Genomic DNA, 24,215 nt, shown 5'->3' on the forward strand with positions numbered 1-24,215 from the left:
ACTGCGTGTGGTTTCCTCCGCTGCCGCTGCCATGAGCGGAGGATCCCTCCGCTGCTGCTGCAGCCACGAGTGGAGGATCCCTCTGCCGTCTGTATGGTGCATGCGCAGCCGCACATGCGCTGCATGTAGCAGCGTTGCGCATGCACCGCCAGGCGGCTTGCTCCAAAGGAAGACTGAGGGCAACCACCACACTCTTGCGACTCTCGGCCACTGGGATTGAGAGGCGTTTATGGCCTCCAGCTGCAGAGGATGGCTAAGGATGGCAGTGCAGTGGCAGGTCCCGACACTGGGTGTGAATCACGGCAAACGACGCACCAAGAATCCTGCCCCAGGCACACAGTGCCTCTGCTGCTGGGCATGCGTGGCCCTTCCACAGAAGCAGAGCAGGAGCACGTCTTGAGCACGTGTCCAAAGAGGACAGGCAGCAACCCCTGTGCCCGAAAAAGAGCAGTTGGCTCGGTCTGGAGGCGTCTTCTTGTCAACAGCTCGAAATAGCATGTCTCAGGAGAGTGTGGCATTGCTGATGCTTGTGTAAGATGCACTGAGAGGACAGAAACATGGAAGGGTGCCGAGGAGAAGGCAGGTTGGGAACTAGGGCACAGGAGGGGGCAAAGGGACCCCTGGCTGCCCTTTGCCCTGGTCGTGGAGCCTCCTGCGCCCATCTGGGGGCACCAGCTTCTCCTGCTCTTGGGTGCGGCCCCGAGGCCTTACTGTGCAAAAGGCACATGAGGTCTGTTTCCACTTTGGGGTCTCTACAAGTTGGCACTTCCTGCCAGGACTGCAAAGGTTAGAAAAGCCTCCCCCCCCTCCATGGCAATGGACTGGATTGCCTTGGCCTCAGCCTCCTCCCTGGCATAGGAATCTGCCTTACACTCATTCAGACCACTGGGTCCATCGGGTTCTGTATTGTCTACACTGACTGGCAGCAACTATTCAAAGTCTCTCCCCCAGGCAGAGTCCTTTCCCAGGCTGAGGCCTTTTTACCAAATGACACCCGAGGCTCCGCTCCTCACCTTAAAGCACAAACAGGTAACCAACAGAGGAAGGAGATGAGAGAACAGAAGCAGAGATTAAACTGAGATAACAATTTGTCAAATTCCTTTGGAGAACAAACAGCCAGAGAAGAGCAAGTTGGTTCTCCCACCGTCCTGGCAAATAAAACCACCCTACCACTCCCATTGGCACAAGGGGGTTAAACCACAGAGCCTAGGACTTGCTGATCAGAAGGCCGGCGGTTCAAATCCCCGTGACGGGGTGAGCTCCCGTTGCTCTGTCCCTGCTCCTGCCAACCTAGCAGTTCGAAAGAACGTCAAAGTGCAAGTAGATAAATAGGCACTGCTCCGGCAGGAAGGTAAACGTTTCTGTGCGCTGCTCTGGTTTGCCAGAAGGGGCTTAGTCATGCTGGCCACATGACCCGGAAGCTGTATGCCGGCTCCCTCGGCCAATAAAGCGAGATGAGCGCTGCAACCCCAGAGTTGTCCGCGACTGGACCCAACGGTCAGGGGTCCCTTTACCTCTACAACTCCCATCATCCTTAGCTAGCAAGACCATTGGTCAGGGATTATGGGAATTGTAGTCTGAAAACAGCTGGAGACCCAAGTTTGGGAACCACTGAGCTACAGGGAGCTTTCGGGTCACCCCCTGATGTCCTAGGCAAGCAGGCAGACTCAGCATTAACCAAGGACTGTTTATTACAGGGTAGGAGGGGAGATGTATGTGCAGATACGTTCTGCCACACAGGCCACCTCTTGGGGGGAGGGGAGACCCCCGCATGAACGCATATAATACATTAGCAAGTCTCTTCTCTGTTAAAGAAAATTTAAAATACCAACAGCTTAAAAAAAACACAACACCACCCTCCTCAGGCAAATAAAACCCGAACCCTGCCTATCATGGCTGGGATAACCAATGCGGCCCCTGCTTCCTATAGATTTGCTCTTGGCATAAACAGATCAGCACACCCCCCCCCAGCAGCATTACCACTGCCCTAAAGCCAGCCAGGAGGTGGGCAGGCACAGAGGGACTCCCCTCCTGCAAAACAACAGGAATGTGAAGAGGCAGGATCTGCACAGACCAGCAGATGCCAGGGCAGACTGCCCCCTCCCCAAAGGAAGCTTCTCTGGTTGCAAGGGGCAAGGAGGAGAAGAGGATCTCACTGCACCAGGTCAAGGCCAACTCCTGACAACAGATCCTTTCCTGGGAAACGCCACTCCACCAGGGAAACCTGGGGACAGAGCGCCACCTGCTGGCCTAGCAGAGGAAGCTGCCGGCGCCGCCACTCCCACCCTGGCTGCTCTTTCTCAGCTTCCTTGAAGAGATCGCAATCCGCTGCGCCAGCTTTGCCCAGTAGCCTGCTGAGACCGGGGCAGAGGGGCTGGAAACAGGCAGAGATCCCTTCACAGAAAGAGAACATCTGGGGGACGAAGGAGAGATGGGAGAGCAGCAGGCAGAGATTTGTCTGTACCTCGGGGGGGGGGGGGCGAAAGTGGAATAAGACCGGCGAGTTTCTGCTTCGTTTTGACAAGAGAAATGCATGCAGGGTGTCCGCCACGTCCCAACCTTGCCTCATCCTAACAGCTCCAGACCTCCCGGCCCGGGTCGTGCCCCTCTACCCCATCCCCGTTAATAAGAGATTAGTATTCTTCGAAGATGAGGCCTTGCCACCAGGCCCCTGGGAGGGCTGCCAGTGGAGCGCCAGCAAGCCAGTCCTCTTCACCGCTGCCGGCAGCCCTTGTACCGTAACCTCCAGCTGAGATGTAGCAGGAGAAGGAGAGATGCAGCAAGGTGGGCCCGGTGGAAGTTGCTCGAGGATCGCAGTGCTTCATCGGCCTATTATTACACGTGCACACTCACTCACTCATTCACGCACACGGCCCCCTTTCATCTCCAGCTGGATTCTGCTGGCAGCCAAGCGGCCGCAGGGAGGCCCAGCTCCACTTCAAGCAGCCTCTGGCTCGTGAAGAAGGCCAATGCCCGCGCTGCCGCAGAGTCGTGTTTTCCACTGCCGGCCGGGAGGCTAACACCAGGGGTCCCGGGAAGCCCTCCCGCGGCAAAGGCTGTCGCTCCGCTGCCAGGCGCTGTGGATCAAGCTCACGGCGTCCTCGCACTTCTTCCGGATGGAGGCGTCCTCGATCGGCTTGTGCAGGAGGTCCACCTGTCAGGACAAAACAGGGGAGGGAGAGGAAGGTTTGTGGCTTGCTAAGACCAAAAACAGGGAGCTGGGTGAGGCTGAAGGGTGAACCCTGCCTGGTTAAAGCCCCAGCAGCCGAACCACAGAGCCCAAGGCCACCTGGTCCACAGGATGCAACAGTAGCTGTTTCTTCATCACAGATAAGAGACTCAAATGGTATTGATGTACAGTAGTGTCTCTGGATGCGAACGGGATCCGTTCCGGAGCCCTGTTTGCATCCTGAGTAAAACGTAAGATGCAACTGCGCCTCTGCGCGGGTCGCGTTTTGCCGCTTCCGCGCATGCGCGCGATGTCATTTTGAGCGTCTGCACATGCACGAGTGGCGAAACACGGAAGTAACGCGCTCTGTTACATCCAGGTCGCCATGGAGTGTAACTTGAAAATGCTCAACCCAAAGCACATTAAACCCGAGGTATGACTGTATTGTATTTCTATTCCACTTTTTTCTCAGCTGGCATACATAGTTTCCCCCGCTCCTGAATTAACCCCCAAGGTAGGTTAGGCTGAGATGCAGTGACCAGCCCCAAAGGCTGTCTAGCTAGCAAGCCTCCTGGCCGAGTGGGGGATTCGAACCCTGGCCTCCTGGCTCTCAGTCCAGCCACGCTGCCTGTCTCCAAAAAGCATCTGTATTGAACTAACGTACATTTTCAACCATATACAAAAACGACAACATTGCTTCCTCGTGTGCATCATCATCCAAACTGGAATCTGGGGAGAAACTCCACACACACACACCCCAACCCCGCCAAGGGATTAGAAGATATCAGTCTCCTGAAGGAACTTGACAAAAGGCTCTTTGTTGAAACAGATGTTTCAGTGATTACCTGTCTCACAGAATTGTGGACTTGGAAGGAACCCTGAGTGTCCTCGACACCAACCCCCCGCAATGCAGGGTGTATTGTTGCTGTTTTGCACAGCTGAAAGATTCTATTAGCACAAGCTGTGCCCCCACTCGCTTGGCTCACCAAACCCCACCCACATTAACAGCCTCAAACTTCCTCTTCCCACCCAATGCAACTACCTAGCTCACTTTTCACCTTCCCAACCCCACTTCTTCAAGCAAATCTAGGATTGTAATGCAGCTGTGCAAATCCTCCAGTGGGGGTGGTTGCGGTTGCGTGATCACAGAATTGTAGAGTTGGAAGGGACCCCCCACCCCCCCGTCAATGCAGGGATCTCAACTAAAGCATCCATGGCAGATGGCCGTCCAACCTCTGCTTAAAACCGCCAATGAAGGAGAGCCTTCCATCTTCCGAGGGAAGTCCGTTCTACTGTTCAACAGCTATAACTGCCAGAAAACTATTCCCATGTTTACTCAGAATTTCCTTTCTTGTAACTTGAAGCCATTGGTTTGGGTCCTCACCTCCAGAGCAGGAGAAAACAAGAAATCTTCCTTGTGACAGCCCCTGAGATATTTGAAGATATCATTGATTTGCTTTCTAGAATCTAATATTTCTGTTTTTTCTTTTGTTTGTTGTGGCACTTCAGGATTATTCTCAAAGGTTCTCGCCCTCAGCTTCTGCCTCCCGAAAGCCCTCGAGACACTACAAAGACCCTTCAAAATCCCACTCTGCAACGGCAACATCCTGAAACACAGAGCGGGCTTTGGAGGAGGTTGATATGAGCCAGTGACTGCAGGTCCAAGGTGGGGAAATCCTAGGGGCTGGATTTCATCCCAATGCTTGATTTCATCTGATCCACTGGACTCTGGACTCTCTGGGCCTCGCATTGGATGTGGGATAGATATTTCATGCCTGTCACTTTACTAAAAGGTATTTACTAAAAGGTATTTACTATGCTAGTCATTTTTACTTCTTTTTATCTTTCCATTTTATTCCTTTATTATTTCCTTCAATACTCTTCTCTCTTTGCTCTCTTTTCTTTTCCCTTTTCTCTGCTTTCTTTGTGTTGTTGTTCTGCTCTGGTCTTTGGCATTTTTTGTGGTCCTCGACTCAGGATTAAGGAGGGGTTAACATGGATGGATGGATGGATGAAGGGAAAGAAAGATCTCCCAGGGTGGGAGGATGGAAAAAGAAAGGTAAGCTCCCAAGTGAGAGCTGGAACGGTCCCCCCCCCCTTTGTGTGGGACAAATTAAGATGTACCTGTGAAAAAGGACTTTTTCTTTCTCTGTTTTTGTTTAGATTTGTTTGGTTTTTTATTGCAGTGCATTATGTCTGAATAAGCCATATTATATAAAAGAGGAAGGAGTGATGAATGTGCCCAGAGTCTCATAGTCCCTTGCTATACGTTGAATCAGAATGTGATGACAGCCTTATATCATCAGTACAGGTATTATTTGGATCTCTTTATTTGCAACTAGGAGAAGGAAAACTGTGCCTTGTAGGATATCTTTAAGAGAAGACAAGGTTAAGGAATAAACCCTACTCAAATCTGGAGAGAGGAATCTCTAAGATTGGTTGGATGGTGCCTTGTGCACCTCCTTCCAGCAACTCCTGCAGCCCCTGGTGCCAAATGTACTGCTCTGCTTTCCTGTGCTCCACATCAGCGAGGCCGAGAGGGGGGTCTTGTCGTCTGGGCATCCCAGAACATCCATGCACACTGTCTAGGCTTGCGCCCCATGGAGGTCACTTTGGTGTTGCTAATGAAGCAGTTTAACTTCACCCCTGGAGGTGCACTCCATTGTCTCTTGAAACAGAAGGACATCAACAAAAGGCCCTTTTTACGTTTCATAGCAGCAGCACAGCCACCCCTATGGTTTGATGGCAATGCCACGGTAGGAGCCAAGACACAGCATGGGCTTCAGTGTGTAGGAAAGGGAGCAGAGCAGGCAAAGCCTAGCCGCCTTTCAGAGGACTGGGAGGAGAGCCAGGTCAACGGCCAGGCCAGCTTACCTGGTAGGTGCTTTTCCACACCGTGTCCAACGCCAGGAGGAACCTCTCCAGTTCTGCTATGCAGCTAAAATAGAGCACCCAGGAGGGCAGGTACTGCTTGCGGTCCTGGGCAAACTCCTAGGAAGGGAGAGAGGGTAAGACACACATCAGTTGAGGGGAAGGGCACCTGCTTGGTATGCAGAAGGACCCGGATTCAATCTCCAACGTCAGCATCTCCAAGCAGGGCTGGGAATGGGCTCCTCCTGTCTGAAAACACTGAAGAGCTGGATAGCTTAGTTGGCTAGAGCATGGTGCTGGTAATTGCAAGGCTGCCCATAATGGACAGCTGCATATTCCTGCATTGCAGGAGGCTGGATTAGATGATCCTCAGGGTCCCTTCCAACTCTAAGCCTTTGGATATGTTGATCAATAATTGACAATAATGAGCAAGACAGACTATGAGCCGTGTAGTGATCAGGTGGGATTGCTATGAGGAATTATAACAAATATAGAGTAAGTCATCTGTGTCAGCAATGAAAGCATTGCGTTGACTGGGTTTAAACTCTTTTGATATGATTCTTGATCAATCCACACCTCTGCATCCCTCTTCCATTTCTCTTTCTTGACCAGTCACGTACACTGCCAGTTGCATCGCCAGGCAGGCATCCTGGGTCATCAAAGACAGTGGGCAGTTTCTTTGATGTAGCTTTTCTGATATGTTAATCTTAGGATGTTAATCTTAGGGCCAGGAAACAGGTTTCACATAAAGGTGATAATGATCGCTGTCCTCCTGACCATTCTTCTTATCATGTATATTGCTTGTTTATCACCTCCCGGGGCTGCCAAATGCACTCCCTTGTAGTTTTGTAGTCTGTTTTATTTACACCATGCTTAATTAGTTTTGGTAGTTTAACTTTGTCCCCACGTGGTTTGTTGAAATGCTCAGAAGAAATCTGCTTGGTTCTTACGAATACTCTGTAAAAAGTTCTTTTGTGAATAAAATGACCTGGGCCGGAGGGTGGAGGGAGAGATTATTATACGCACCCTTCCCAAAGTCTTGCTGGTTCAAGCCTCTGTGTGTATTCTTATTAATCAGAGTATAATCCTTCCTTTACTTTGAGAATGCCTCAGGGCCGGACTTTGTATAAGGCAGCTTCCTATTTTCTTATATAAATCGGCCCTTTATTCAGAACTATACTGGCTTGGTCGTGGTACACAAAATGAAATACGGCAGGATCCCCAAGTATGCTTTGCGGAGCTGCCTTCAGGACCATCGGCAGACCAACTCTGCGTTAGGAAGGTGTCTGCAAACGAGTCACGAAGGCTGGCTTCATCAGCGGCCTGAGAAGGAATGACCACTGGGAGGAGCACAGAGAGAAGAAATGCTATGGTGCACCTGCAGCAGCAAAATTTGTCCCACCTGCAATAAAACAGGTCTCCCCACATTGGTTTCTCCAGCCACAGCAGGCACTGTAACTCTCCAGTGGTTTGACTTCACTCCCAAAGGTGTCTTCCAAGACAGTCAGATGTCAATCATTATTCAGAACTTACTTTACTTACTCTTTAGGAGAAGGGTCATAGCTCAGATTAGGATGCAGAATGTCGCACATTCGGTCCTTGGCAGCACCTCCAGGTAGGGCTGGGAATGTCCCATGCCCAAGACCCTGGACAGCTACTGCTGCCAGTCAGTGTTGACAATACTGAGCTAGGTGGACTGATGGTATGATCTGGTATAAGGTGTCTGTAGCCATTGCTGGCTGGACACACCCATGTGGCACATGCCCCCAGGTCGGCCAAATACTCACCAAGATACAGTATTCCCGGCCAGCCTCTGTGGAGACAGAGACCACGTCCGCCAACTCAGCCGTGGCCAGCGAGCGAAAGAAGCTGGTCTGGCAGTCCTCGTGGCAGGTGAAGAGTTTCTGATCTGTCAGCACCAGGCAGCAAGGGACACAGGGGGCAGGGACCACACCCTGGGGGACCACCTGGAGGAAGGCAGAGATTTCCAAACATTTCCTGTCGGTGACACACTTTTTAGACATGCATCCGTTCGCAAAATAGTAAATCAGTTTTATTAGCAAACCAGAGGTTAAACTAACCCCTTTCCAGCCCGGCGAGAGTTTGCACAACACACCTACACACTGAGGTTGACACACTAACAATGTTTGGAAAGCTCTGGCATATGGAGTGTGTTGGTTCTCCAGTTCTACTCAGGAGTTGACCCACTGAAGCTAATGGACATGGCTAACTTGCGGTCATTCATTTCAGCAGGTCTCCCCCTTTACTAGGGACGCGGGTGGTGCTATGGGTTAAACCACAGAGCCCAGGACTTGCCGATCAGAAGGTCGGCGGTTCGAATCCCTGCGACGGGGTGAGCTCCCGTTGCTCAGTCCCTGCTCCTGCCAACCTAGCAGTTCGAAAGCACGTCAAAGTGGAAGTAGATAAATAGGTACCACTCTGGTGGTAAGGTAAACGGCGTTTCCGTGCACTGCTCTGGTTCGCCAGAAGCGGCTTAGTCATGCTGGCTCCCCTGGCCAATAAAGCGAGATGAGCGCCGCAACCCCAGAGTCGGTCACGACTGGACCCAATGGTCAGGGGTCCCTTTACCTTTACCCCCTTTACTGATGAGGGCCAAAAGCGGTTTTGTGGGGCCACAGAAGCCCAGGCTGCCTAGGACCCCTCATAAGCAGCAACCCCTGTGAGTCGTACTGGTCTCATCTGGAAGCAGAGCTTTTTCTCACCCCTTTGGAGACCGCCTGGCACAGGTACTGCATCCAGTCAGCCATCTCCTCCTCGCTCTCGGCGCTCAGCTCTAGGGAGGGCCGGTCAGTCAGGATCACCTGGAAGGAGTGGGGGTGGTCCGTCCCGTTGGACCTCCGGCACCCTCCACACTGCTCCCCACTGCAAGGAGGGCCAGAGAGGGTTGTGAGTGAGTGGGGTGGGTATGGGTGGGGAAGAGGGAAGATCTGGAAGGCTCCTGCCTCGCGGGGCAAACTCACCCCATGGTCACGGAAAGAAGAAGGGTGACGTCAGCACGGTCCGGGTACTGATACAAGATGCCGTTGCTGTGAAGGGAAAATGCAAGAGCCGATTTTGTCATGCTCTCCTGTCCTGTGTTCAGGACTCAGGATGGGGAGCTCAATCACCCTGGTAAAGGGTGGGCACTCACGGCAGCTGCTGCATCAGCTTGCAGCTTGGTGCTGATGCAAGTCGCAGGGCACAATGTCCGACAGGGGCAGGGGGGTCATTAGGAAGGCAAAGGGGGCTGCACATTGGAGGCACAAACAGTAAGAGAAGCAAGCCCATGGCGCTTCCTCTGAGCCTTTTGTGCTCCCGTCCTCGCTCGCTCTGCGATCCTGTCTCTCTCTCACCTGAGCACCACGTAGCAGGTCTTCCAGTTCTCCTTGCCCAGGTAGTTGGTCCCTGCCTTGTAGCTCAGGACACCTTCCTTTGTGATGGGATGTTCGACTAGCATGTAGTCCGAGGGGGCTGGCCCCAGAGTCTCGTCCATGGGGTCTTCCCAGTGGATCAGGCCGTAGAAGCGGACCACCACATCCGAGATCTGAAGGAGACCCCGCCCCAAATCACAAGTAGGGTTAATAGCTTCATAGCACTGGGGGTGGGGAGGAGGAAGGAGCTTGTGATGAAGTCCCTCCAGGGCAGGTGCCTGAAAGGCCCCTTGGTGGGGGGGGGGGGAGAGGGTCTGAAATGCTAGGGGGACCCCTGAACCAATCCTATTTGTGGGGAAGGAGGACAGCAGGAGCTAAGTATCCAGGTGGGAAAACTGGCAGAGACCATGACAGTCTCCTTCTTCTTCCCTCACAGCTGAGGCAGGGAACCTTTTTGGCACATTCAACACCCCCAACCCACCCGTCAATGTCATTATGATGTCATGTGACCCCTGCCCACCAGGGCGTTCCTTGCAGGAAACAGGCTGGCAAAGCAGCAGACAGCAGGACTGAACTCTCTGTTCACCAGCTGATGAGTGGAGGATTGGCTCCTGTTCTCTGTAGGGGGAACACTCCTCATGGGGAACTCTCTGGTGAAGCAGAACCCAGCAGGACTGACCTGCCAACCAGCTGATGTCACCTGGTGATGTCAGCTGACTGACAGGTGGGTGTGGCTTGGGGAGAACAGCCCCCCGCCCGCAGCCTTATTGCATATGGAATTCTCTCAGACGCAGTGCAAAAGTGGAGCAGGCCTGCCGCTCTCGTTCTGATCCCGAGGACCATTTGATCATTCTGCAACATGCAGACACTAGTCATGTTCTCCCCTTGCTGAAAACAGGTCAGGGAGGCTTGCACTTAAAACTGCCTGCAGTTGGCTGGAAAATGGCCCAGAGTGCCCTCCTCACCTCCCGCCTGGATTCCTGAGCCACAAACTTGGCCAGCGCCAGCTTCTCCATGGTGGCGTCCGTCAGGATGCTGGGATAGGGCGGCTCTCGACATCCTTTGATCATGGCTGACTTGAGGCACACCAGGAAAAACCTGGGGGAGGGAGGGGGGAATACAGAGGGCAAAAGCGGGAGTCAGGAGGTGAGGATTCATTCCCAGAAATGGGGGATCAGGCCAGAAAACCAAAGCTGATCCAATAATAATAATAATAATTTACATGCTGCCCATCTGAGTGGGTTTACCACAGCCACTCTGGGCAGCTTCCAACAATTAAAACGTTAAGCACAGGAAAACAACGAACATTAAAAACTCCCCTATATAGGGCTGCCTTCAGATGTCAGATAGTTGTTTATTTCCTTGACATCTGAAAGGAGGGCGTTCCATAGGGCGGGTGCCACTACCGAGAAGGCCCTCTGCCTAGCTCCCTGTAACTTCACTTCTTGTAGTGAGGGAACTGCCAGGAGATCCTCACTTTCAGGGCTGAACGATGGAGGTGGAGACGCTCCTTCAGGTACAGAGGGCCGAGGCCATTTAGGGCTTTCAAAGTCAGCACCACCACTTTGAATTGTGCTCGGAAATGTACTGGGAATGTACTGAAATCCTCCCTGTCCCCCCTTAATAGCATTTAGATGCTGTTAAAATACAGCCTTGCTGCAGTCAGCAGACTCTTCTGAGGCCATCCCAGAAGCAAACTGGTAAGGGAGGAGCCCTTAAAATGTGGGGCCAGTCCCCTTCTGCACCCCCAGGTGGCACACTGCTCTGCCTTGTGCAGGACAAGAGCACCCAAGGCCACAAAGCGGGCAGCTGCCTCATAAAGGTGCCAGGAAGGGAGCAGGCATGCCTGGCTGGCGCTTTACTCACTCGGTCAGGGTGACATCGGCTGTGTCCAGAAGGAACTGCTTCCTGCGGTTGGTGCAGACCAAGGTCACCGTCTGCTGGTCCAGGCCCACCTGCGGCAGAAGGAAGGTACCCCAGGTCAGGGAAGGAGCCCCAGGACAAAGGAGAGCCCCTCAGCCTTTGAGCTGAGAAGCTGCTCAAAGGTGGGCTGCCCAACTGAATATTTACAAACAAACTGTAAACGGGTAAGAACACTGGCAGGACTATTGTAATAACCTGCAGTTTTATAAGAGTATGCACTTAAAGTAGATGAATAAATGATTAAGTTAATATGGAATATGCATTTCTGAAACAACAATAGGATATTAGCTCCGCCCAAGGCATGATGGAGAACATCAACAACCAGGAAAGACAGACACAGCATTTTACAAGGACAGGAAGAAACATTATGGACAGAATAATTGTCACACACAGGAAGAACAAGGACATAGTTTGAGTGCCTCACTTATAGTTTCATAAACCATTTAATGTGTCAATACGAATAGAAATTAATATTGCAGTTGTTGTATATGGGATTATTATCGTGACAGGAATGTAACTGAAATTAGTATCTGGAATGCAGATGTAAAGAAAATAATTCAATCAATTCTAGCATGAGGGGGAACACCTATATTACAGTGGTACCTCGGGTTAAGTACTTAATTCGTTCCGGAGGTCCGTACTTAACCTGAAACTGTTCTTAACCTGAAGCACCACTTTAGCTAATGGGGCCTCCTGCTGCCGCCGTGCCGCCGGAGCCTGATTTCTGTTCTCATCCTGAAGCAAAGTTCTTAACCTGAAGCAGTATTTCTGGGTCAGCGGAGCCTGTAACCTGAAGCGTATGTAACCTAAAGTGTCTGTAACCCGAGGTACCACTGTGTATTTCAATTTGGTATTTGAATGATTGGTATTAGTAACTGTGGTGTAGTGTGGTGTAGTGGTTAAGAACGGTGGACTTGTAATCTGGTGAACTGGGTTCACTTCCCCACTCCTCCACATGCAGCTGCTGGGTGACCTTGGGCCAGTCACACTTCTCTGAAGTCTCTCAGCCCCACTCACCTCACAGAGTGTTTGTTGTGGGGGAGGAAGGGAAAGGAGAATGTTAGCCGCTTTGAGACTCCTTCGGGTAGTGATAAAGCGGGATATCAAATCCAAACTCTTTCTGTATTATAATTTGGCATTGTTATAATGAGGCTATTAATGGGTTGTAATTGAAAACTAATAAAAAATATTATTAAAAAAAGTTAATTTGGAATATGCAGAAAATATATAAAACAAATTTGAAGAACCACAGAAAGAGCAGGAAGGAAGATGAGTTTCAAAATGTTAAAATGATTGTAAAATTACTGAAATGTATAAAATTGAAAATCATAAAATATCAAAAAGGGGGCTGCTCAAAGGTGGGCACTGGAGGTGCCACAGAGCCTGGCATGATGCCCTCTGTGGCCATGACTCTGCAATCTCCTTGGATGCCAAGCAGTTTCAACAGGTCCAGCTGCCCCTGCTGCATTCACTCAATGGTGTGTCTCCCCCCCCCGGCAGAAGCCAGCAGCTCAACCGGGCAGCTTCTGTGCCTTTGAAACCGCCCTGGTAAAAGCCCCACAACTCTTTGGGAACAGCACCCTTGCCCTGGAATTCAGAGCACTGAAAACAAGAAGGCCCTCTCCTCTCAGGTGTACCATGGCTGGATCCAGCTTCTGTCCCAAGAGGCGCCAGCACTGTCCCCCTGCCTCAGTCCCCCTTTCCCAACTCACTGAGATGTAGTCCAGTTCATTGTAGGAAACTGCTTCCTCTACCATGTAGGGCTTCTCAGCGGCTCCTGAGCCAAAAAGGGGGAGGGAGCAGGGAGGCGAAAGAGAGAGAGCCAAGTCAGTCACATTGTTTGGGAAAGTTGCAGCCCATCCACGAGGGTCTCTGGATCACCTGGATCTCTGGATCACCTGGCACGGCCTCTTGCAGCTCAGTGATCAGGCCCCAGGTGATATTGCTCGCATCCTCACTTAAAAAAAAAAAGCAAAGCAACTACAACAGAAGGCAGGGAGATGGTCTGGAAGCCACACTCCCTGGACACAGTCACAGCAAACAGGGAGGCAGGCTTTGAACTGAGCAAGGCGATGCCGCACAATGTGCCCTTCCCCACCAAAATGATGAAGGGCTATGGCTCAGCGGCAGAACATCTTCTTTGCGCACAGAGGATCCCAGGTTCAATCCCTCGCAGTTTCTTCAGGTAGGGCTGGGAATGCCTCCCCCACTTGCCTGCAACCATGGAGAGGCACTGCTGCCAGTCAGCGCAGGCAACAGTGAGCATCAGCAAAGCCCACCCACTAAACCGCTTCTAGGGCAAATTTAAATTGGGATGCCTCCATGCCAGGTTCTTGGGCTGGGGGGAGGGGAGGGTTGTTGCTTTTGGGGTTTGGTTTTTTTTGCATTTTTATTATAGATCTTCTTGTGATTTATGTGGAAGCTGTTCAGTTGGGTTGTGAAAATTTTTAATGTTTTATTTATTGTTTATGACTACAGCGGTACCTCTGGTTACGAACGGGATCCGTTCCGGAGCCCAGTTCGCAACATGAGCAGAACGCAACCCGCGCCTGCGTGTCACGATTCCCCGCTTCCGTGCGTGACGTCATTTTGAGCGTCTGTGAGCGGCGAAACCCAGAAGTAACACTTTCTGGTACTTTCGGGTCGCCGCAGGACGCAACCTGAAAAGATTTAACCTGAAGGAAACGTAACAAGAGGTATGACTGTACTATTGTCATGTTGTAGCTATGTATTGTTTTCATTTTGTAGGTCACCTTGAGCATGGTTTGAACTGTGGAAAGGCAGCATACAAATTAAATTATCAGAGAACTGTAGAGCTGGAAGGGACCCATGAGGGTCATCTAGTCCAACCCCCTGCAAGGTGAGAATCTCAACTAAAGCAGCCATGGCAGATGGGCATCCAACCTCTGCTTAAAAACCTCCATGGAAGGAGAGTCTACTACCTCCCGAGGGAGACCGTTCCACTGTCTAACAGCTTTTGCTGTCAGCTAGTTCTTCCTGATGTTTAGTCGGATTCCCCTTTGTTGTAACTTGAAGCCATTGGTTCGAATCCTAACCTCCAGAACAGGAGAAAACAAGCTTGTTCCATCTTCCATGCGACAGCCCCTTGAGATATTTGAAGATGGCTGTTATGTATAAAGGTAAAGGTAAAGGTACCCCTGCCCGTACTGGCCAGTCTTGACAGGCTCTAGGGTTGTGCGCTCATCTCACTCTAGAGGCCGGGAGCCAGCGCTGTCCGCAGACACTTCCGGGTCACGTGGCCAGCGTGACGAAGCTGCTCCGGCGAACCGGCACCAGAGCAGCACACAGAAACGCCATTTACCTTCCCGCTATAAAGCGGTACCTATTTATCTACTTGCACTTAAGGGAGCTTTCGAACTGCTAGGTGGGCAGGAGCTGGGACCGAACGACGGGAGCTCACCCCGCCGCGGGGATTCGAACCGCCGACCATGCGATCGGCAAGTCCTAGGCGCTGAGGATTTACCCACAGCGCCACCCGCTGTTATGTATGAATGCTACCAAAACCCTGCCTTTGGAAGTTGCCTGTGGCCCAAAAGAAAGTAAGATGGGGAGTGCCAAGTTATTTGCCGGGGGGGGGGGAGAGGGATAAAGACAGGTGTATGTGGGGTATATTATGTGAGACAAATACTTTTTGCGACTCCAGTGGCCACAAAGGGAGCAGAAGGGATGTGTTAAGCAGCCCTGGCAAAAATGCTTTTTCAATCCACCATCTGCAGCACCGCCTGCCAAATAATCACCCCTGAAACATCACTAAATGGCTCCTTTGCAAGTACAAAGCCAGGATCGGGGCCTGTGCCCCAAGGAGGGAAGAGACTGGGCCAGCCTGGCAGGATACCTTTGCGGAGGAGGTAGATGTAGCAGTCGGTCAGCAGCACGTAGACGAGCTGGAGGTTGCCCTCCATGTGCCCAGAGCTCATGCGGATCATCTGCGTGGGGGGAAAAGAGAGAGGCGCCCTGTTAAGGCTTTGCCACAGGGGCTCCGCGAAACGCACCCACTGGCCACAACTTTGCCACTGGGGCAACGCTGCCCATGGAACACTGAATCATAGAATCGTAGAGTTGGAAGAGACCACAAGGGCCATCGAGTCCAACCCCCTGCCAAGCAGGAAACACCATCAGAGCACTCCTGACATATGGTTGTCAAGCCTCTGCTTAAAGACCTCCAAAGAAGGAGACTCCACCACACTCCTTGGCAGCAAATTCCACTGTCGAACAGCTCTTACTGTCGGGAAGTTCTTCCTAATGTTTAGGTGGAATCTTCTTTCTTGAAGTCTGCTCTTTTGCACTGCTCCCTGTCCCTGATCTGCTGGAACTGCTGGTGACTCTAGGACAGGAAAGCGTTCTTCCCCTCCAAAGCAGGCTTTGAGCTAGCTGGCATCAAGCCCCGCACACACAAACACCCCCCCCCTTCACTTTGCCTCTTAAGGACAGGAGAAACTGAGTAAGTGGAGAGGGGGACATCCCAAAAGGAGTGGGGGAAAGGGAAGAGAAGGCGGCAACACCTCACAGACCTACCCGGAACAGCTGCTCCTCATTTTCCCGGAAGACATGGATCATCAGAAGCAACAAGTGGTTGTTGTCTACCCTGTGCAGAGAGAGAGAGAGAGAGAGAGAGGGAGAGAGATGAATCTCGAAAAGCATGGAAGATTTAGACCTCCCCCTAATACCTCAGGGCCAGTGGGAGATTTGGGCCTTATGAGGTCATTCCCACGCGGCAATTTAATATAGGACTATATTATCCAGCAATGCGTCCCTCACCCAATGGTCAATATTCTTCTTCAAAGTTGATCCTTTTGCATTTGGGCTGGAAGGAGCAACACCTCACCGTCACCCGAAGTCAAAAATGTAAGTGCTTGCATGCCACTAAGGACAGAAGTCTCCACAATGTTTGCTCAGAAGAAAGCCCCATTCAGGACAGGTCTCCTTCAAATTGAGTTAGAAGCTTCCTCCTTGCGGCTTCTCCCTCTCAATACTGATGCAACTGCCCCTGGCTTAGTTCTTGTTCCCACAGATGAGGAGGGGAGACTGTTTTCCTCTCATTCCTTTCCCACCCCCCTAGTAATTACCGTATTTTTTGCCCCATAGGACGCACTTTTTCCCCTCCAAAAATGAAGGGGAAATGTGTGTGCGTCCTATGGGGCGAATGCAGGCTTTCGCTGAAGCCTGGAGAGAGAGAGGCATCGGTGCGCACCGACCCCTCTCGCTCTCCAGGCTTCAGGAAGCTATCCGCAAGCCTTGCAAGCCCGGTGGGAGTTCCCGCAGGCTCACAAGGCTTGCGGGCAGCAGCCTGCAGCCCCGGCGAGTGTCCGCAAGCCTTGCGCGCCCGGCAGGAGGTCCCGCCGAGCGCGCGAGGCTTGGGGAGGCAGCCTGTCGCCCGAAGCACGGGGAGCCCTCCGGAGGGCTCCCCATGCTTTGGGCGAGTGTCTGCAAGCCTCGCGCGCCCAGCGGGAGGTCCCGCCGAGCGCGCGAGGCTTGGGGCGGCAGCCTGCAGCCCGAAGCACGCGGAGCCCTCCGGAGGGTGCCCCGTGCTTCGGGCAGGTGTGCACAAGGCTTGGGGCGGCAGCCGCGGCCGGGGGGGGGAATAATTTTTTTTAATTAATTTCCCCCCCAAAAAACGAGGTGCGTCCTATGGGCCGGTGCGCCCTATAGGACGAAAAATACGGTATATAATACAATTTCATGATAAACAAAAAAACCAAGTAAATAATGAGAGGAAGCCAGTAAAATTAAAGACGCTTTGCCTGGGTGAGGAAAAGGGGATGATTAACCAAGGAGCAGTTCAAAGGCAGTTTCTTGTCACTAAACAGGAAGGAATGAGAGGAGGATGTCGCACAGGGGAAGCTCCTAATCGAAGGCACAGTACAGTGGTACCTCGGGTTAAGAACTTAATTCGTTCTGGAGGTCTGTTCTTAACTTGAAACTGTTCTTAATCTGAAGCACCACTTTAGCTAATGGGGCCTCCTGCTGCCACTGCGCCGCTGCTGCACGATTTCTGTTCTCATCCTGAAGCAAAGTTCTTAACCCGAGGTACTATTTCTGGGTTAGCGGAGTCTGTAACCTGAAACGTATGTAACCAGAAGCGTATGTAACCCGAGGTACCACTGTAGCTGGAAGCCTCAAATGAATTCTGCCAGCCCACCTTGGGCAACACAGCACCTCAGCTGTGGCAAGTCAAAGAAGCTGCCTGGGTTTTTAAAAACACAAAAACTACACAACACAATGTTTTGTCAGCTACGCCATCTGGATTCTTTGTCAACAGCAAGTGAATGCAGCCAACAAGAGATTCCAGGCTGAACGGCTCCACCGTGAGGTTAGCAGGCCGGAGTGACAATTTGCCAGACAGATAAAAGATGTCTAAGAATCCCCCCCCCCGGTCTTTTCTGCTTGTCTCAGAAGACCCAGCAGAAGCAGCCAGCCACCATTTTGTCCTCAGGTAGAGAAACTCATACATCTCGTTTATAAGGGGAATAACCGTTTCCCCTTCCCATCCTACCCTGCCCTGGGTCAGAAAGGCTCCCACCTTCTTTCACCCACTGGATTTCCTGGCAGCTTTATTTGGTTCCCTCTGTGCAGCCACTTACCTGAACTCGGAGGGGTGGGCTGCCTCAGAAGGGCTCCCCTGGCCTTCTTCCACGCCAGAGTCCTCAGCGCTGCTTGGAGAGGGGCTGGCCCTGTCTCCCTTTAGCTTACCGAGGGCCTCCACACTGCCTGCCTCAACCTCCACCACCTCCTCCTCCTGCTCCTGCAAGTCCGTTGCTATGCGTGGCCCAGCCGTCTCTTCTCCTCCTCCTCCTTCCTCCTCTTCTCCAGCAGCTTGAGGGCCACCAGGAACATGTGGCGGTTGACCATCCCCTGCAGCGTCATGGCGGCCACCACCTGCCGAAGCAGCGTTTGGACTCTCGACGGTAAAGCGGTAGAAATCCATGGGGGCCGAAACCCCCTCACTAACGCTGCCAGAGGGTGGTCCCTCCGAGGGGGCCTCCTCTGGCAAGACGGTCCGAAAGGACTGGTCCGGGGGCTCGAGGGAGCGGTTCCACCCCCCGGCATCGTCCAGGGAGTCAATCACCCTGCTCAGAGATTGCCCCATCCTCTCCATGGAGGTGTCCTTCATCTCGGGGATGCACAGACCCAGCTGGGGAAGGGCGGGGCTCCTCTCGCTGCTGACATCTGGGTTGGCCTCCAGGCCAGATTCCTGCCGCCTGGCTCCGGTGCCCGACTTGTCCCCCTCGCCTGCCCCTTGAGTTCCAGCCTGGGCCACAGAAGAGTTGGGGGTGGTGCTGGAGTCCTCCTGTCTGACCTCTTCGGTCTTGACCTTTTTCTTCTTGCCTGCCTTCTTCTTTTTAGCTAGCCTACAAAGAGATGGAGAAGTATTAGATAGATAGATAGATAGATAGATAGATAGATAGATGTTAGATATCTAACACCGAGTAAATTGGCAAAAATGTATAACTCTAAATCAAATAAGTGTTGGAAATGTAAGGAGAAAGAAGGTTCTTTTTATCATGTGGTGGTCTTGAAGCTTCCTAGGAAATGATATATAATGAATTGAAAAAGATGTTTAAAATAACGTTTGTAAAAAAAACAAACCCAGAAACTTTCCTTTTGGGAATTATAGGGACAACCACCCAAAATGTACAAAAACTTATTCATGTATGCTACTACTGCAGCAAGAATGTTACTTGCCCAAAAATGGAAAGAAGCAGAAGTCCCAGCGAAAGAAGAATGGATACAAAAACTTATGGAATATGCAGAAATGGCGAAACTTACCGGAAAAAATGAGAAATCAAGATAGCAACCTTTTTATAAAAGAATGGAAATGGTTTATTGAATATTTACAGACAAATTGTAAACAGATAAGAACACTGGCAAGATTATTGTAATCTGCAGTTTTAAAAGAGTACATATTTAAAGTAGATGAATAAATGAATAATTTGGAAACGCAGAAGGTATTAAAAATAAATTTAAGGAACCGCAGAAAGGGGGGAAGGAAGTCAAGTTTTGAAATGTTAAAATGACTGTAAAATTGAAATGCATGAACCTGAAAATAAAATAAATAAAATAAAAAAGAGATGGAGAAGTAGAAGCACAGTGAGCCATAAGGGCAGCGTCAGGCCATGGGGGTGTTGGGGGGCAGCGAGAGCCCTCTAGAGAACGCAGCCAGTGTGAATATTTGGTCCCATACCAAAGGACACCCCCCTAGGCTTATTAGGAATAGAAGCAGCTGGCTGGGGCTGAAGGGAATTGAAGTCCAGCAACATCTAGAAGGCCACGGCTCCCCCAAACCTAAACTAGACCGTCATTTGCCTCTCCTGTCCCTGCCTACATCCATCACAACTCTGCCTCCTCTTGAACGCAGGGGTGTGGAACCTGTGGCACTCTGGGTGTCGGACTCCAGCTCCTTCCATCTTCCCTGACCACAGGCGATGCTGGGCCTGGAGGGAGTTGGAGTTAAGCAACCTCTGGAGGGCCACAGTTAGCCCAGCCATGAGCAAGATAGAGCAAGGTAGTTTATAATATGTTTTAAGGAGGGGACAATAGCTCAGCAGTGAAGCCTATCCACCTCCCTGGTATCTCTGACTGCAAACCTGCTGACTGTCAGGAGTGGACTCAGCTAGCTGGAAGAATGGCCCAATGCAACAGGAATGCTGAAGAGGTACTCCTTTACTCTGACCTTTGACCCCTCAAGAAGCGAGGTTTTTTAGGACATAGTCTCTTCCTCTGACTTGCTTCAACTGTTAATATAGTAAAGGTAAAGGGACCCCTGACCATTAGGTCCAGTCGTGGCCGACTCTGGGGTTGTGGCGCTCATCTCGCTTTATTGGCCGAGGGAGCCGGCGTACAGCTTCTGGGTCATGTGGCCAGCATGACTAAGCCGCTTCTGGCGAACCAGAGCAGCGCACGGAAACGCCGTTTACCTTCCCGCCAAAGCGGTATCTATTTATCTACTTGCACTTTGACGTGCTTTCAAACTGCTAGGTGGGCAGGAGCAGGACCGAGCAATGGGAGCTCACCCCATCGTGGGGATTCGAACCACCGACCTTCAGATTGGCAAGTCCTAGGCTCTGTGGTTTAACCCACAGCGCCACCCGCTGAATTTTAAATTGCTGTAGCCCTGGGATGATGATGATGATGATGATAATGATAATGCTAGCCCAAAGATGGAAAGCACCAACAGTTCCGATCAAGGAAAAATGGCAAGCCAAACTGAAATGCTGAAATGGCAAAACTGACTGGGAGACTCAGGAATCAAGAAGATATTGACTTTGAAAAAGAATGGGGAAAATTTATTATTTACTTAGGAGACCATTGTAAACTAATAAAAATGTTAGCTGGACTTTAAAAATAACTTGCATAGAAACGAAAAATATGGATAATTTAGAGAAATGAAAACTGGAGAACGCAATGATATGTAGTTTTAGAAAAACCATTTTAAGCACCCATGCAGGGGAGGTGGGGAAGTCGCGAGATTCAGAGAATCTCATATATGGATATGGCTCAAGTTTTTTCTCTTTAATATTTTGAATTTGTTTTTGTAAAAACCAATAAAAAATATTTTTTTTTAAAAAAAAGATAATGATAATGATAATTATGATAATAAGCAGTTTCATAGGATTCCAGCTGGCCAGGGAACCCTGGACTTTCTACCCCCCCCCTGCTGACCTTATGACCTCCAGCTCCATGCAGTTCTCCGATTGGTCTGTGCCCTCTGTCGTTGTGAGGTCTGCCTTCTCTTGGGAGGCAGAGTGGACTGGGGTGGTCTCAATGGAGGACAACGCCTCCGCCTTCTCATTGAAAGGGTTGTAGCGCTGCTGAGTTGGGCTCTTGGCCGACGCTCGGCAGTTGTTCACCTCGGAGGCTGTGGAGCGCGAGCAGCTGAGGGTGTCTGTTAGGTCTCCGTCTGAGCAAGAGGAGGAGAAAAAGCAACAAAGTGTGATTCAGCTCCCCCCTCCCTACAAGAAGGTCCTGAAGCCAGAAGCAAAGCCTGGGGAAAGAGTGGCCCATGAAGGATCCCCAGCAGAGGGTTGGTTTTTGGTGCCCCCTGCAGACCTCCTGAGACAACTCAGGGTCATTCAAAGTAAGCAGCCAGGAATCAGAGGAGGACTCGTCTACTTCACAAGTGCTCATTGGTTTCGGTTTAAAACTAGTTTTGGAAACTTATCACAGATTGCGATACTTATCATCGTTCAGCCCGGACACTGAGATCCAGCTCCGAGGGCCTTCTGGCGGTTCCCTCATTGCGAGAAGTGATGTTACGGGGAACCAGACAGAGGGCCTTCTCGGTAGTGGCACCCACCCTGTGGAACGCCCTCCCTTCAGATGTGAAGGAAATAAGCAGCTATCCTATCTTTAAAAGACATCTGACGGCAGCCCTGTTTAGGGAAGTTTTTAATATTTAATGCTGTACTGTTTTTAACACTCAATTGGGAGCCGCCCAGAGTGGCTGGGGAAATTCAGCCAGATGGGCGGGGTATAAATAATATATTATTATTATTATTATTATTATTATTATTATTATTATTATTATTATTACATGGCATTACAATCTGGCAAAGGCACTGAAAAGTCTTATTCAGCAGCCCCTGATGCTTTAATGCCTGTTTGCACAGAACTCACAGGTTTTCAAGCTCGTTCAGTTATTTAAAGAACTACAGCATTGTAGTGCAGAAATGCCCCTCAGTGCTGAGGTGCCTTGGGATTGGACTAGGCTCCAAGCAAGGCGAGAGGAGCAGTCCCATTCAGCTGCCCTGTAAGCAACCAAATATCAGCCACGAACAGGTGCCCCAAACCCTGAGCACCGCAGGGTTGGTAGGCAGAATGCTCTTGGAAGAGAACGGAAAACGGGCAGGAGGAGCCTCAACTCAACGTTCTGAGCACCTTCCCACTGGCAATTTCTGCTCTCCTGTCCTCCCTGTTTCCCTTTCCAATCATAAGGACTAGAAGCTCGCCTACAAACAAGACAGAGAGCAGCTTCTAATAGAGCGTCCTTGGTTTCCTTCTGCTGCAAAGCCCTGTGAGGAGGAGGAGGTGGCGGCACAGAGTCCGAGGCAGCCCATAAAGAGGGAGAGCAGAGAAAAGAGATGGGCCCGCTTAAAAAACGAGGCTGCCAGTGGAGAAAGAGGGGTTGGTGGCAATCAAATAAGTGATGGCTTCTTTTGGGTCTTTCCCATGCACTGTTGGAACAGAGAAAGCGGTTAGTGGCCCGGGAGAAGGTGATCACCGATGCCTGTGCAGAAAGAGAGGGTTTGGAAGGCTTGTTAATCTGGAGACGAGGAGGACACCCAGCATCTCATGCTGCAGAGACAAAGCCACAGAACGAGGAAGGATGTTAAAGACACTCAGGACTTGGCCCCACTAGGAGGGAGAGGGAGGTCAAAGGCCGCGGGGAAGGGCCAGCGAGGTGGAGAGCCCTCGCTCCCCAAAGTGCCGCAGCACCCAGTGCCAAGCCCCTGTTTACCCCACAAGGAGTGGCGGAGGGAGGGACCTCACACTCTTCTGAGCCGCTGGTTCCCCCTGGGGGCGCCAAGCGGCTTTAGGGACCCATGGCGGGGCATGCAGGCAAGCTCTGACGAAGGAAACAAAAGCGGCACAGAGAGAGCACGGCTACGGAGAAGCGGGCGAGCACGTCGCACCTTCCCAGGCTGTGGTGGGCATGGACGGCACTGCAGGGAACACATCTCCAAAATCATAATCTACAAAACGAGGGATAAAAAAGGAGGGTTAGAAATGGAGGCTGAAGGAAGGGGTGGGGAATAAATGGCCAGTAGTGTGTGCAAGGGGGGCGTCAAGGGGGACAGAGGTGGGGTGCTAGTTCGTTGCTCTTATTATTTATAGCATTTATATCCCACCTTTTTTCTCCAAGGAGCTCTAGAGTGGTATACATGGTTTGCCTCCTCCTCATTTAATGGCCACAACAACCCTGCGAGGTAGGTTGGGCTGAAAGGCAGTGACCCTGTGAGCTTCATGGCCAGGCAGAGATTCGAACCCTGGTCTCCCAGGCCCTAGTCTGACAATCCGTCCACTACATCATGCTGGTTCTTCCCAGCAGCACAGGTCTACGCATGGGGCAGAGGAGAGGTGGGGAACTGTGGCTGGATTATACCACTCCAGGCTGCGGGGGGGGGGGGAGGTGCCAGTTTCCAAATGCTCCCCCAAATACAAAACTTCCAGAAAGGAAACGCCATCATCGCCAGCAACAAACACAGCAGTTTACCAGGGAGGAATATTCAAGTTCAGTCTACTCCTTAGTTGTGCCTGCCTCCTATTCCTCTGGGTCTGTTCCTGCTTGCTTGTTGGTTTTTTGAATGCAGGAGGGCATTAAAAAAGTGGTTCCCCTGACTGGCTCTCAGATGTGGTACAGTCCAGTCTAGCACCTCGGGACTACCCAGTTCATTCTACAGCACAGGCAGATGAGGCTTAACCAGCATCAGGTGGGGAGAAAACTGTGCACACCCCCAGCATGGTATTTTCAAATACCTTATTAAAGACACCACTCTGAGAGAAGTACTCCATTCATGTCTATCCAAGAGGACGCCTTTTAGGCCATGGAGAGACCTGGCTTCAGGTAACTCCCCCACCCTGGGTTTTGTCCACGAAGACAGGGAGATGTCACCCACGCTCTGGGTCTCCAGCACAGAGGGCTGGAATACCCTACTAGCAAAATCACCCACGCTCCCTCCCCTTCTCTCTGCAGAGAAACAACAGGACTACTAGATACCCAAACTGGATTAACTCTCTCTGCCTTCGCCCCAAACTGCTGTTTCGTGAGCGAGGAGGGATTTCTGCCTGCAGACTTCAGTCTCCTGGGCACTGTGCAACAACCCCCTGGCCTCCTCCAGCCCTGTTCGAACACTTGCACCCCA

General features: G+C 51.3%; 1 protein-coding gene and 1 long non-coding RNA gene across 5 annotated transcripts in view; one reads left to right on the forward strand and one right to left on the reverse strand.

Moving 5' to 3' along the window:
- Positions 1 to 1,673: 1,673 nt before the first annotated feature.
- The window catches only part of PLEKHM2 (pleckstrin homology and RUN domain containing M2), a 36,265-nt gene continuing 13,723 nt past the window's right edge, over positions 1,674 to 24,215 (reverse strand). Inside the window, exons 7-20 of one of the 2 annotated variants that reach the window (XM_081017329.1) lie at positions 22,986 to 23,045; positions 21,016 to 21,253; positions 17,937 to 18,704; positions 15,871 to 15,940; positions 15,191 to 15,281; positions 13,047 to 13,111; positions 11,278 to 11,366; positions 10,377 to 10,509; positions 9,394 to 9,584; positions 9,022 to 9,087; positions 8,764 to 8,923; positions 7,828 to 8,007; positions 6,044 to 6,160; positions 1,674 to 3,154 (exon numbers count right to left, since the gene is read on the reverse strand). In XM_081017329.1, the coding sequence (XP_080873455.1) occupies positions 3,017 to 3,154; positions 6,044 to 6,160; positions 7,828 to 8,007; positions 8,764 to 8,923; positions 9,022 to 9,087; positions 9,394 to 9,584; positions 10,377 to 10,509; positions 11,278 to 11,366; positions 13,047 to 13,111; positions 15,191 to 15,281; positions 15,871 to 15,940; positions 17,937 to 18,704; positions 21,016 to 21,253; positions 22,986 to 23,045 (2,366 nt within the window). In that variant the 3' untranslated portion in view covers positions 1,674 to 3,016. The remainder of the gene's footprint in view (positions 3,155 to 6,043; positions 6,161 to 7,827; positions 8,008 to 8,763; positions 8,924 to 9,021; positions 9,088 to 9,393; positions 9,585 to 10,376; positions 10,510 to 11,277; positions 11,367 to 13,046; positions 13,112 to 15,190; positions 15,282 to 15,870; positions 15,941 to 17,936; positions 18,705 to 21,015; positions 21,254 to 22,985; positions 23,046 to 24,215) is intronic. The other variant, XM_081017330.1, reaches the window with a different exon arrangement.
- On the forward strand, positions 3,055 to 24,210 carry LOC308483581. Of its 3 annotated transcripts, none has more exons than XR_013989699.1 (3): positions 3,055 to 3,186; positions 4,679 to 5,480; positions 24,047 to 24,210. It is a non-coding gene; the product is annotated as an uncharacterized lncRNA (long non-coding RNA). The 3 variants fall into 3 exon arrangements; XR_013989700.1 differs by lacking the exon at positions 24,047 to 24,210 and adding an exon at positions 7,213 to 7,485; XR_013989701.1 differs by lacking the exon at positions 24,047 to 24,210 and having other exon boundaries at positions 4,679 to 4,962; positions 5,356 to 6,027.

The sequence above is a fragment of the Podarcis pityusensis genome, assembly GCF_964106645.2.
Source record: "Podarcis pityusensis genome assembly, chromosome: 8".
Taxonomy (NCBI): Eukaryota; Metazoa; Chordata; class Lepidosauria; order Squamata; family Lacertidae; genus Podarcis; species Podarcis pityusensis.